The sequence below is a fragment of the Platichthys flesus genome, chromosome 2, assembly GCF_949316205.1.
Source record: "Platichthys flesus chromosome 2, fPlaFle2.1, whole genome shotgun sequence".
NCBI classification, from domain to species: Eukaryota; Metazoa; Chordata; class Actinopteri; order Pleuronectiformes; family Pleuronectidae; genus Platichthys; species Platichthys flesus.
Window position 1 is genome coordinate 4,164,617 of NC_084946.1, and position 14,623 is coordinate 4,179,239.

The 14,623-nt window shown below is 43.4% G+C and overlaps 1 protein-coding gene across 1 annotated transcript; it reads left to right on the forward strand.

The window, feature by feature from the left end:
* Positions 1-1,103: 1,103 nt before the first annotated feature.
* On the forward strand, positions 1,104-3,200 carry LOC133962991 (zinc finger MYM-type protein 1-like). Its single transcript, XM_062398220.1, has 3 exons — positions 1,104-1,837; positions 2,323-2,422; positions 2,671-3,200. The coding sequence occupies exons 1-3, from the start codon at positions 1,116-1,118 to the stop codon at positions 3,196-3,198; spliced, it is 1,350 nt and encodes a 449-aa protein (XP_062254204.1). The 5' UTR covers positions 1,104-1,115; the 3' UTR covers positions 3,199-3,200.
* Positions 3,201-14,623: the final 11,423 nt, after the last annotated feature.

Below are 14,623 nucleotides of genomic sequence, written 5' to 3' on the forward strand. Positions count from 1 at the left end.
AAAAAAAAAAAAAGATAATATGCCTAATATTTTTTTTTAATAATATATCATATGTATATATTTTTTAGTGATAATGATGCTAACCAATACATTTTGTAAAAAATTAAGATAGCCTGTTTTCCTCTGAGCAGTTGTGTTTCATACCAACCGAGCGCTATGGGCGATTTCAGCCTGGCTGGAAATCGCCCCCAGCGCTCTCATTGACTTTCATGCAAAAGCTTTTTTTTTCAAACTCAAACGTGATTCCGTCATATCATACGTACACTACAGTGAACGTCACGTGGTGCTTTGCTGCCGCCGCAGTCACATTCACGATCGTCATGGCGAATATTACAGCTCAGAGCAACTCCATCATTTCATTTAGAGAATTTCCATTTAGTCGTCGAAGCAATCAGGAAAAATTGGCTGTTAAACAATTAGGACCACCCCGACCAAATTTAAATATAAAACAAATATCAAAGAAAGGAGGCAAGTCGTACACCAGGGGATTTTCGCGGTGCTAGTACAGGAGGAAAAACTGGCTAGCAGGATGCGAGCTAGCCAACGGACTCTTCTGCTACCCCTGCGTCCTCATCCACCCTGATGGCTGCACCACGGAAACACCTTGGACTACAACAGGTTTCAAAGATATGCATCATCTGTCCGAAAAAATAAAAAAGCATGAAACATCGAGGATCCACATTGACAGCTGCTTAAAACTGTCAGCGTTTGGGAGCGTCAACATTGCTACGCAGTTGGACGATGGCTACAGGCTAGCACTGCGTCGGCACAATGATGAGGTGGGAAAAAATCGCCACATTCTGGGCCGCCTGATCGACGGTGTTAAGTTCTGCGGTGTGTTCGAGTTGGCCTTGCGAGGCCGAGACGAGAGCGAGGGATCCAGCAACCCCGGAATTTTTCGAGGATTGGTACAGTTAATTGCATCCCTAGATGAAGTTTTTGAGGAGCATTTAAAAACGGCCACCGTCTTTAAAGGCACATCCAAGACCGTCCAAAATGAGCTGCTCGACTGCATGGCAGCTGTCATTAGGGCACGCATTACGGAGGAGGTGAAGTCGGCCAGCTTCGTTGCGATACAAGGTGACGAAACAACAGACGTCTCGACTCAGACTCAGATGGTCATGGTATTGCGATACATTGATGGGAGCCATGCTGTTCAAGAGCGTTTTTTTGAGTTTGTCCCCCTCTCGTCTTCAACGGCTGACTCGATTGCCACTGCTATTATGGAGAGACTGAACAGTCTATTCACCGAGGAAGAGAGGGGTAAACTCATCGCGCAAGCATATGACGGGGCCAATGTGATGAGAGGAGAGAAGGCTGGTGTGCAGCAAAAAGTGCGAGAGCATTACAAAAATGCACATTATTTACATTGCTATGCACACCAGCTGAATTTGATCATGCAGCAAGCCGCTTCTCAGGTCCCAGCAGTGAGGGTTTTTTTCTCGGATCTGAATGGCATTTCTAGCTTTTTTAGTCGGTCACCCAAACGCACCACCATCCTCGACCAGGTTGTTGCACGGAGGCTGCCAAGAGCATCGGCCACAAGATGGAACTTCAACAGCAGGGTCGTGAACACAGTCTATGAGAACCTAGATGACCTCATAGAGTGTTTTGAAGCCATCAGCACAGACGGCTCATTTGACTGCACCACAGTGAGGGAGGCATCTGGCTACCTGAGGATGCTGCAGGACGATGACTTCAAGTTTTTCCTACATCTATTTCATCAAATCATGCCTCACGTTGACATTATGTACCAACAGCTGCAGAAGAAGGACATTGATGCAGTCTTCATCAAACGTGCTCTGCAGAGCTTCACAAGCAGTGTTCAAGCCATACGGTAAGATAAGTTACACTTTATTGTCACCATGGGGAAATTTGTCTTGGGCACAGTGAATGATTGATTCATTAAAAACTATTAACTATAACTATTGCACTAGAACTTGGGAATAAGGTGCAGGTGCTAAAGTATGAGTGCTAAAGTTAAGTACTTACCTATTTATTGCACATTATTCTATTGCACGTTCTATTGCATCAGCTTAATGGAGGCCAGAACAAATGATCATTTTAAGCAATTTGATTTGCATCTTAATACACATTCTTCTGCCTGATGGCAGCGTTTCATATTCAGGGAAACTATATTATTTGCCTTTTTCCTAACTGCCTTTTAATATAGGCTCTGTAATGGCTCGTATAGGATATCTTAAAACAGGACAAAACATACTATTATTACTGGTTTTCTAAGACAGGAACTGTAGGTAATTGCATTGACATATTGTATACGTTCATATACTAACACACACTCTCCTTGTCTGTCTGTTTCAGGGACCAGAGCTCATCTCCAGAGCAGCAGCAAGTAGCAGCAGGAACTACAGGAAAAAGGAGGGCCTTGGGAGAGCAAGACAAGCAGAGGCTGTCTAAGGAGGTAGATGATTTTGTAGTTTTGTTTGTTTATTTTCTTTTTTTGTTCTATTTTTCTATCACTTCACTTCATTGCATACCTTACTGTATTGTATTCTAAAGTCATGCAGACCTCCTTTTTAAGGCCTCTGGAACCTAGTGTTAAAAAATCACCCCTTCTGTATTTACAGTTACATTCAATGATGGATGGTGGCAGTGTTTTTAACTCATAGTGTACTTCCAATTTGTGATATACTCTCTTTATTTTGACAGGTCTGTGACACCATCTTGGGCCATGCAAACGAGAGGTTCTCTTTCACAAGCCACCTTGTGAGTGCAACGCTGCTACAAGGAGACCTGTTTGAGCAGTACTGCCATGTGTTCCCTGATGAGGCTCTGAACACCACTGCCAAGGCATACCCCATGCTGAATAAGGCGAAGCTCAAGACTGAACTGTCCCTTATCTACGAGAGTCCAGATTTCAAGGGCTGCAGTGGTGCATTGGCACTCTACCAGGTTCTACAGAGGAACAACCTCCACGAGACCCTATCTGAGACTGTGGCTCTGTTGAACATCCTCATAACCACTCCCATGACAACTGCTGAAGCTGAGAGGTGTTTCTCGACCTTAAAGAGAATCAAGACATTCCTGCGAAACTCAATGGGACAGGATCGTCTCAATGCTCTGGCCATGCTTTCCATGGAGAGGGAACTAGTCAGGAACATGCCTGATTTTAATGAGAGGGTCATTGATCACTTTGCTGCTTTGAAAGAGAGACGAGCAAAATTTCAATACAAGTGAGAAATGTTTTAATGTTGTTGTGTTTTTGCACTACTCAAATTTTGTTTGCTTTGTAATGTACATGTGTCTTATGGGTAAATTCTTGTTAAATAGCACACAATGTTTTGATTATCACCTTGGATCATTCTTGTTTTAGGAATACTGTAAATATTGCAATGAGTAGGCTATGCCACTAGTTTTTATATATGCTGTCATCAAGTTGTGTGATGAGAACTGTAAATATTATAATTACTAGGCTATGCTAACATCCATTTTTTTGTTAAATCAGAACACAACTGCTGCACTTAAAATAAATGTTATCAGATGGAGAAAGAGTATTGTGATTTATTGTAAAGCAGTCTCTTTTAACTTTCCGAGGTATTTAAGGAGGCAAAATGGTAGATGAAAAGGTACCGTTAGATGACCACAGTGGGATAGTTCATTCATCAGCCAAAAGCATGTTAACATTCACTATGAACTTGATTTAGCTGTATCAAAAAAATCATATAGAACATGCAGTCGATGTCTGATGTTGCCATTTAGCTGTTCGATGAGGTAAGCAGAAAACAATCTGATTGTACCGTGGATCTTAGCCATCATCACAACAATTGCCCCCCCTGAGAAATTTGTCAGGAGCCGCCACTGCATGGGAGGCAAAATGGAGAGACTCTCCATTGACCGCCTCAAACCCGCCCATTTGGACGTGGCTAGGCCCGTTGAGGTGGCCCAGCCCCCACGACGCGGGCGTCCTCCAGTCCTGCACCCACCCCCGGTTCCTTTGCCTATCAAACCTGCCACGGTAGTGATTTCTCCACCCCCTGTAAAACACAGCCGTTTTGGCCGGTTACTGCGACCACCTCTCCGGTGATATGTTTTTGTTGTTATGGTGAATTCTGGTGGGAGTTGTGTAGTGAATAGGGGACTGACATAATTCACCCTCACGCTCAGTACAGGCACAGTCGGCGTCAGTCTCCTGCGAGGGCAATGACGTCGACCCCGGGGCATGCCGGGTGACGTGATGACGTCAGGATCCAGAGGCATGATGGGAACGTGGTGACGTCTGAGACCCGGGGGCATGCTGGGATGTTAAAAGCCATCTTGTCTGTTATTGTTTTGGATGCTAATAAACGAAGCACAATTTGTGTGTCCAACTTGATGGAGGTTGCCCCTCGTGTTGCATCGCAATTTCCACAGAAGTATCGATCTTTATTGTCTTTATTTTCAGTCATCACATTTTCAGAGATAAGAAGGAAGCGAGATGGCTCACTCCTCAGCTACTTCCATCAGCACCTCCGGTAAATCAACGTTTAGTTCAGCTGCACTGCACGAAAAACACGTTCTATGACATAAACAACGAATCATCGACGATTAAATTTGTCCGTGAGTGAGTTGTCTAGATCCATGTATTGTTTTGTAATAAATCTTTTTATTACTACTTCGTGACGTCTACGAATTATCTTTTTTTTTTTATAACTGAATGGTGACTTGTTATTTTAAGCGAATTTCGTATAGATAAACTGTGATTGTTTTAACTTATATATCAAATTACATATTATTTATTTCCGTAGGGTTCATTTGAGTTGTCTACATCCATGTTTTCTTTTTATGATCCATCATGTTATTAAATACTACTTCGTAACATCCACGAATTTTTTGTTTTGTTCTTGAGTGTAAATCAATATATATGTTTCCTCTCCTCCTTTAAAAGCCTTGTGGGGCTGTTATGGCCCCAGGTCGCTCAGAGTAGGACATAACATAAATGCAGTAGGTTTGGGGAAGTGAGGGTACAGTCGCACAAAAGCCAGGACCCGTTAAGAAGAAAAGTATTTATTTACAGAAGCAAAACAGGGATCAACAAGGACTGTCAGTTGCACCAAAGAAAATAACATAAATACCCCCCTTTACAGGTGCTTACAGTTGCAATCAGAAATATTCAACCCCCCAAATATTTTAAGGATTTATCAATTAAAGTAGACAGAATCTTGTTCTTTGATCAAGATTCTGCTTCGGATGCCTTCTTTATGAGTTGAGTGATAAAGAAAATCAACACGGAAAATGCATGATGTAGTATTTGTGTGTAGCAGTAAATTTTGTTAAGATAGCCATGTCACAATTATTCAACCCCTATATAATATTGTTGTTTTTAAAGCTGTCTGACAGTTTTTTTTTGTCCTAAAGTTGAGTTGAAACATTATTAAGCCTTTGGGAACTCTATACTTAGCAGGGTCAGGAACCTCAATTCCGTGACCATTCTCTGGCAAATATGTTTTGACGATTGATTTGACTTCTTTATACCTTTTATAAAAAATTTAGCCCCCATGTCCCTTTTTTTCCCCTATTTTTCGCTAGAGGGCCGAATCCAAAATGGCAGCCGCACTATCTTGTAAAAGTTACTTTTTTACCAGAGCACCTAGAATAATGTATGAATACACTTTTTGTGGTAAATTGACCATAAGGATTGTGATTCTGACATCATTTTGCCATTTAGACATCATCTTGACCCTGAAATCCAAGATTGCCAACATCTGGTAGAGCGAAAACAAAAAAATGTATACACAAATAAACTGTTTAACCAGAGCACCTAGAATAATGTATGAGGACACTTTTTGTGGTAAATTTGCTATAAAGATTGTGATTCTGACATCTTTTTGACATCAAGACATCCTGTTGACCCCAAAATCCAAGATGGCCACCATCCGGGAGAGCAAACATTTTACACAAACAGCCCCTAGGTCTCCAGGAGATGGGTGTTGTATGGCCTTTATACATTACTTATTATGGAAGGACAAAAACAAAGAATATCAGAAATAAGTTTTATTAAATAACTGTTCCTCTGATAACAAAGGAACAAAAAACACTTGAAACATGCCAATAAGATATCATTGTACCCAATAACTTTACCTTTTGGTCATTAAAAAAGTCAAAATCGTAAATAACAGGATGCTTTCATGTTGTTAAATGCTACACATTATTCTAACAATGTAAGTGGTGAATAATAAGGAGATTAGTCCGAATCAGAGCATTCTGCCTCACTAGAATCTAAATCACCACTATCCGATGAATCCCATCGCCTACTATGCACGTCATCATTTTTCTTTTCATCGCAATCATACTCGCTCTCATCTTCCTCGCTGTCTTCAACTGGCCTTGATGCAGGTAGATGAGTTGGAAGAGCAGGTTGTGTGTAGCGGACAGGGCGACAATGACCATCCAGCAACTCCCATCCATGTCCGATTGGCAAGGGGTGGTTCTTCAGGGAGGGATGGCGTACTAGATATGCCAAGTAGTTGGCACAGAGGCAGTGTTGGCGTAAGCTATCTTCATCTGGAGGTAGACGGATGAATGATTTATTTTTCATGCTCTTCCACTTTACTGCACGGGCCTCAGCCATGGTGGTACTCTTAAGGTCACCATAGATGACATGTCTGGTGAACTTGAATAGCTCCTGTAGCACCTCCTCCTCAAGGTCAAGGCTATCTCCGCACTGTGAGAGCTGTTGTCGTGCCACAGGGCTCTTCGCCACCGAGTCATACACTGACTTCTTACCCTTGCCATAGAATCAAGAGTTAGCATCACATCCTGTCATACAGTGCAGCTGCACAATGCAGTCTGCCATCTCGTCAGTTACCAGATCACTGCAGACTACCGTCTCCTGCTTTCTCTTGATGCAGAGCATACCTGGCAGTTGCTTTGAGATAAACGCTGCTGCGACATAGGCATCAGTATCAGCAGAATCAATGACAACAGGTCCACTATAGCCTGACTCTCGCAGCACTGCGTAAGTGGAGAAGAGGATAGTGTCTGCCTCGGGTTGACAAGTTAGTACAGTGGGAGCCAACAGAGTAAACAATCTCTGCATCAACACTTTGTGCAATGTCGGTCAGGTAGCTGCATATCAATTTTTGTAGACACTCCTTGTTACTAACACTACAAAGCAGCGTGTTAAATGCTCTGGCAGAGGGAAATGGATCATCCAATTTCATAAAGGTGTTGGGGATATGTGCCTTACCCTGTGCCCGCAGGTCTCTCTCATCATCTTTAGTTGAGTTGGCTGTATCATATGGGTTGTTCACACAGATGATATGATCAGCACAACGATGGCGGGCAAAGATGATACATACTAGCTTGTGGACATAGTCTGACCATGTGTATGGTGTGCCATCTGGCTTCTGTCGGTCTTCTGTTGATGGTGTAGCCATTCGCCAGACCATTCCCATGTCGAAGAGAACAGTGTATGGTTCCTGTAGATTTACAGATTGCAGACAGAGCTTCTGGAGGAGTTGGCTCTTCTGTGTCTTCCTGTATGTGCTGTTGTAGTTAAATAAGGCCACGCACTCCTTGACAACACGATGTTCAAACAACTCAGGGAGGTCCACAAGTTTACTGACCTCAACAAGGTTGATAACTGCATTTAAAGCGCTTCGCTCCATCTCAGCAGCTCTAACTTTGAGGTCCTCTCCAGGTTTCTCCTTGCCTGGCTCCTTGCCAAATGTGAGTCTTTTGCTCAGAGGGACAGGTGCATAGAGGGATTTATTCTTACTGAACACCCGCTCTTGCAAGAAGCATGTCAACTTCTCTTCTCCTGTAGCATGGGCTGTGTTGAAGTCTGCAACAAGCGCATCAGAAGCAGGCGTGGCTGACTGCAGGGTGCGGAGTGTAGGTGAGGCTGGGTTGAACGGGAAGGATTCAAACTCATTCATACACCAGGTTCTGTACGCACTGCTCATCTTGTTGCATTCGTTTAGGGTTGCATTCTGTGTGCTTCCTCTTGTCTTTTTTTCGGTTGGCCAGAGTGTTGAGAGCTGCCCGGATCTGTGCCACATTGTTCACATTTCTAGAGTGCACCAGCAGCTGCTTCTCATTCTGGAGGATTGAGAGCCAGCCAGACTTCATTTTGCCTCCCTTGTTCATGGTGCACTCAATCCACATGTCCCAGGCTATGTTGGAGTAAGGGTTGCCTGTGATAGACTGAGTGAAGTCAGTAGGAAGGAAGGCGACCTGATCGTCAGGGAGAGCTGTCAGCATCGCCCAGAAGTCTGGCAACCACCTCCCATACCTATTGTTGTCATACGCTACCATCTATGGTAGCATGGCACGCAGAGAAATGACATACTCATCCCAGTTGCAAATATGGACTGCATGCACATTCTACATGAGTGCATCAGTCATGGACAAAAAGTCCCTCCAGTAGTCTGCCATGTCACTGGTCTCCACCTGGTTGAATAAGTTGGTGATTTGCAGAGGTGTGGACTCGAGTCACATGACTTGGACTCGAGTCAGACTCGAGTCATGAATTTGATGACTTTAGACTCGACTTGACAAAATGTAAAGAGACTTGCGACTCGACTTGGACTTCAACATCAGTGACTCGTGACTTCACTTGGACTTGAGCCGTTTGACTTGATAAGACTTGCTCTTTTCCCCAAAACACAAAGATTAAAAAGTATGTTATTAAGGAGCGCTCTGTATCTGTCATCGTGTTTGTGTGCGTCTGTGTGTGCAGCGCCGCCGCTCCAAAAACGCCCACTACGCGCTGTGCGCCGGGCACCAAGTCCTGAGGGGGCACCAAAAAAAAGCAACTGAAAAATCATCATAGTTATAATAATTATGTAGCCGAGCGTTTGGTTGTATCATAAGTCCGGCTTCAGCCGACACAGGACACGAGAGCAGGTCATGCGCTTGTGACAGCACACCCGCTTATTCTCCGTTCATTTTACAACTTCACTATTCACAGCACCCACTTCCTTTAAACCCCCCTTTCAAAATAAGAGTCACTAACAACCACCCACTTAAAACCGGAAATACAAATCAACCCTCAACAATAACGTCATTAAATAAATTAGCTTACAATTATAATGCCGATATTATTTCAATATAGAAATATTAGGTACCTTTTAGCCATGTACATCACAAAAAAGGCAGAACAAGAGATATATTAAATTGCTCAAAAAAAGTTAAAGAAGATTGACTATTATTGATGATTATTTAACGTAATCATAGAGGAGTTATGCTTAGGGCACCAAAATGGCTCGCAGCGGCACTGGGTGGAATCATACTACGTCCCCATCGTGCACAAATGACTGACAGACCTTTGGCCAATTTGGTCTTTTGCAAATGCAATTCAGCATAGGGCCCTGACATATAAAAAGCACAACCCTGTTCATTGTTATGTTCAAGTATTTGTTATGTTTCTCACATGTACACACACACACAGACAATATGAGGTAAGATAAATGAGATGAGATAAACACAGGACAGGACAGAAATGTTCATGTTCATGTATTTTTTATGTTTCTCACATGTACACACACACACAGACAATATGAGGTGAGATAAATGAGATGAGATCAACACAGGACAGGACAGAAATGTTCATGTTCATGTATTTGTTATGTTTCTCACATGTACACACACACACAGACAATATGAGGTGAGATAAATGAGATGAGATCAACACAGGACAGGACAGAAACTGCTGTGGAACTAGTTAAAATGCAAAATACAATGTTAGCACTTTTGTTCATTCTGTAGGAGTGGTTTAAAATGAAGAATATTCTTGCAAAATATGAGTTAAATGTTAAAAATGACTAGTTAATAGTGCAATAGGGAAGTGCAATGTTGGCACAATTTTTTTTCTGCAATTTCAATTCCACTTGTTTTAATAAATAAATACAGATTTTAAAAGCATACATGATCTGTGTAAATATATTATTAATCAGTGATCAAAAGGACTCGAAAAGACTCGAAACTCAAACTGCAGGACTTGGACTTGACTTGAGACTTGTCAGTCTTGACTTGGGACTTGACTCGGGACTTGCCTGTCTTGACTTGGGACTTGACTCGGGACTTGCCTGTCTTGACTTGGGACTTGACTCGGGACTTGAGGGCAAAGACTTGAGACTTACTTGGGACTTGCAAAAAAATGACTTGGTCCCACCTCTGTTGATTTGTCAATCAAGGTCAGCATCATCCTGCAGTGTCGCATGAGCGGCTGCTCTGGATTCATGGGATCCACTTACATCTCTCAGAATCTCCAGGTTCTCCCTCGTCTCATCAGTCAGGACAGGAATGAGTCTCTCCTTCACCAGCTGACTCACGAGCGCCTCATACATGAGCCGCAAGCATCGCAGCCTCCTCTTGTAATGCTTGCCTTTCAGCGCTTGATCAACAGAGCCCTCTGCAATAACTCCAGCTGCCACAAGCACTTCTTCAAGCTCACTTCCCTTGTAGCGCTTGTAGATAGCACTCATCATCACACACTGTGTATGGAAGGGATCAAGAAAGGGCACAATATCTCTGTACGTGTTTGGGTTTTCAGCCTTGAGCTGGCTGATGATGACATACACTGGATGATCTCCCACTAAGAAGGCAATGATAGTGGAAATGATCAATCAATCAAATTTTATTTGTATAGCCCATATTCACAAATTACAATTCATCTCATAGGGCTTTAACAGGGTGTGACATCCTCTGTCCTTAACCCTCAGCAAGAGTAAGGAAAAACTACAAAAAACCCTTTTAACAGGGTCAAAATATGTAGAAACCTCAGAGAGAGCCACATGTGAGGGATCCCTCTCCCAGGACGGACAGAAGTGCAATAGATGCCACGTGCAGGAGAACATCATCAATAATCAAAGTCTCTAGCAGCATTGATGAAGCACAGTCCATGCTCAGCAACCATCTAGACCACGATCCACCATCCAGACCAGACGCCACTTCAGTCCTCAGTCACCGTCCACCGCCGCCCACCAGGAGGACCCATCACAAGCCACCACCGCGGTCCTGGTCCACCACCCGTGCCCAATGGAAACGCGACACAGGGTCCGCCACCAGCACCACGATCAGCCCACATGACTCAGAATCCGCCACACTGGATCAAACACCGCGACCCCCGGTGCGCGATCCACAAACCGTAATCCATGGTGCGGCCACAGAGGCCCTGGATCTGCGGGTGATAAAGCAAAGGGATTCCGGGGAAGGGGGATAGGGATGGAGAAGAGGAAGGAGAAGCTGGAAAGAGAAGCTCCGTGTGTCATGTGTCATAAAATAGAACAAGTAACGTTCTGGCGCACTAATTAGCTCTAACTATAAGCTTTATCAAAAAGGAAGGTTTTGAGCCTACTTTTAAACGAACAGATGGTGACTGCCTCCCGAACTGAAAGTGGTAGATTATTCCACAGCCGAGGGGCTAACAGACAGCTTATCTATTACATCTTTCACAACTGACTTGTTAGGCGGTTGATTGTAAGATGTGTGAAAATATGCCTTGCTTTTCCCCTGCTCCTTATTCAAGCCATCGTGAAATCCATTGTAGGAAGGGATGGTCTGGTTGGTTGGGTCAGGTTGGTCACCATTCATGTCTGCACGAGCAAGGGTATGAATAATGCTCCGCTTGTGCTGAGGCTCAGTACTCGATGAGCAAGACGTTGGCTTAGGACGGACGGGAAGCTCACCACGGTTGGTGGTTTTATAAGGTGTAACTATTTGCATCTCAGATGCTTTCTCAGTCAGTGCCTGTGACAGAGTCTTGGCATTGTAAATCTGTCTATGCTCATCCTCGCTGGAAGGCTGAGACTCCACAAGATGTTCTTTGCGCTGCAGGAACATCCAGTTACAGCGGTGTGAAGTACCCCCTCCTGTCAAGGTGTCATTTCGAAAGTCATCATTGTCAATTATACTGATGCTTGGTTTTCCCTCAGCGATCTGCTGAGGACAGACCGAACATCGCTCAAGGTCATGCATGGTCCAAACATCACGCAGGAGAAGCACATTTTCGTAACTGATCCCCATACCCAGCTTGTAGTAGGAGTCGACAAGCTCCTTGCTGCGAGTTATCCCATGAAGGGTGACAGTGGCATTGATGGCAGTTGTGGTGGGACGCTTTACAATGTACTGTGTTATAAGAGATGCAAGGGAGAGTGTGCTTGGAGACAGATCTACTACCCCCTTATTCCCCTGCAAAGAAGATAGCAGTTGAACAATGAGTGGTGACAACTCTTCCTCCTCCTCTAGTTGCTCGACTCTCGGAGGCCATGGGACAAGTTTGATGGACTTGACATCATCTCTGAGCCGCTCAGCTACATTGTGCACAAGTTGCTCACTGCTGACACCAATGGATGAGAGCGCTGCTTCGACATATGTACCTCCCCCACATGTATCATAGACTAGGTCACTCTGGTTCCTCTGAGGGCGTGAGTTGAAGCCGATCTTACCCCCAAACTCCCGGGTCAGGATGTCTTTGATGTAAGATGACTTTACCCCGGATCTTGGGAAGCCGTACCCAGATATGATGGATGTGTAGTCATGGAGGAGGCTCTGTATTGATCTTAGTTCATGTTCCACAAAGATAACGGTTTTGACGTGGTCAAAGAACATTGTCTGAGCCTCACGGAGAGTGACATTGTGCATCAATGGAAGCTTGTCATCTTCACTCATTTTCTGGTATCTATGCACATGTTTCAACCAGCATTTTAGGTGATATCTGATCTCAAGTGCGTAGGGTTGATCAGCCGCCGAATCTATGAGACAGCTAATTCTGTCGCGCATTACTTGATCTTCCAGGGCCACTGTGTGGCTCTTGAATGCTGTCCATGCTTGATCATATGAAATCAAGTGCAGCTTTGATTCTGGGTGCTTCTTCGACTCTGGAGCACAGCACCAGACACATTTAATTTTGTCGTGGATCAGCCCTAGACTTTATCGCAGCCGTTTGGAAGCTGAAGCCACATGTGGGGAACAAACATCAGACATAGACGAAGACTGACATTGGCTTTCTTCAAACTCTTCTTTTGTCTGTCTTTTGTTGGCTTGTTCTAGTTTTTTGGCGTTGGAAAAGGTCAGTATACATGTGTTATGAACACATTGTCCAATGGGACCTTTATCCCAATCGACAGTTCTGTAAACATCTCCAAATTTGTCTAGACCCTTCCATAACAGGGCCTTTTTTTTAAGATTTTTCCACCTCTCCATTGAGGTAATTGAATCAGTGTCTTTATCGCAAAGCCTGCCACACTGAAGGACACATGGACTGCCTGCCATGTTTGCAATTGTCAATTGTCAATTCACTTTGCTGTTTCGCATACACTGGAAAGACTGGAAATAAGTGTTTGTTAGTAATGTGTGAGTTATTATATGATTGAAGGTTTTGGGTGTAAAAGAACCTTCGCGAACCTAACCAAACCCTGTCTGTGACCACACGCAATGAAATTACATTAAAAGAAGACCTTGTGTAACTTGGACTTGGACTGTCAGAATGACAATCCTTATAGTAAATTTACCACAAAAAGGGTCTTCATAAATTATTCTAGGTGCTCTGGTTAAAAAGTTAATTTGTGTATCAAAAATGTCGTAGTCGCTCTACCAGATGGTGGCTATCTTGGATTTCGGGGTCAAGATGATGTCTAAATGGCAAAATGATGTCAGAATCACAATCTTTATGGTCAATGTACCACAAAAAGTGTCCTCATACATTATTCTAGGTGCTCTGGTAAAAAAGTTACTTTTACAAGATAGTGCGGCTACCATTTTGGATTTGGCCCTCTGGCGAAAAATGCCGACATTTTTGCGAGGGACATGGGGGCTAAATTTTTTATAAAATGGTGTATAGATGTCAAATCAGTCGTCAAAACATATTTGCCAGAGAATGGTCACGGAATTGAGGTTCCTGACCCTACTATGATCCTTCATTTGCTTCAGCTGTGATGCATATATAAACCCCACCCATGAAGGTATTCAAGGTGAGTTGTAATCATGGGAAAGACAAAGGAGCTTACACAAAAGCTGAGAGAGGAGATTATTTCATCACACCTGAAAGGCCTTGGGTAGAAGAAGAATTCTCCAAAAAATTATATTCCAAGAGACACAATTGGGAACATTATAAGGAAGTTTACAACTGATGGAGCAGCTTCAAACATGCCTGGCCGTGGAAGAAAGCCCAGCATTTCATCAAGGACCCTCAGCAACTTAGTCAGAACAACTCAGATAAATCCCTGTGTGACTGCAAGACACCTACAGGATGACCTGATGAAGGCTGGTACAAGTGCTGCAGTGGCAACTATAAGACGTGCACTGAATAATAAAGGACTTAATGGCCGGCTCCAAGACACACTCAGCTCTTGACCACAAGCAACATCAAAAGTCGACTAGAATATGCCAGGAGGAATTTGGATAAGCCTACAGAGTTTTGGGTGACAGTTCTATGGACTGATGAAACCAAACTTGAAAAATCGGCAAAGATTCCAATCGAGAGGTGTAAGAAGTTTGTCCACACTTACCGAAAACATTTTTTAGAAGTTATAAAAGCTAGAGGATGCGCCACAAAGTACTGAAGCTGGGGGGTTGAATAATACTGCACATGCGTTGAAAGAATTACATTTTTGATTTGAACTTCAAAGTTAAGTCAACTTCTGTTGTCAAAATAACTAAAATACACATCAATAAATATCTT

What these genes read in the sequence shown, in the direction of transcription:
- LOC133962991 (XM_062398220.1), top strand. Translation starts at nt 1,116, where the DNA reads ATGGTCATGGTATTGCGATACATTGATGGGAGCCATGCTGTTCAAGAG. An exon ending in AGCAGTGTTCAAGCCATACG is followed by an intron (nt 1,838 to 2,322) that starts GTAAGATAAGTT and finishes TGTCTGTTTCAG; the next exon opens with GGACCAGAGCTCATCTCCAG. An exon ending in AGCAGAGGCTGTCTAAGGAG is followed by an intron (nt 2,423 to 2,670) that starts GTAGATGATTTT and finishes TTATTTTGACAG; the next exon opens with GTCTGTGACACCATCTTGGG.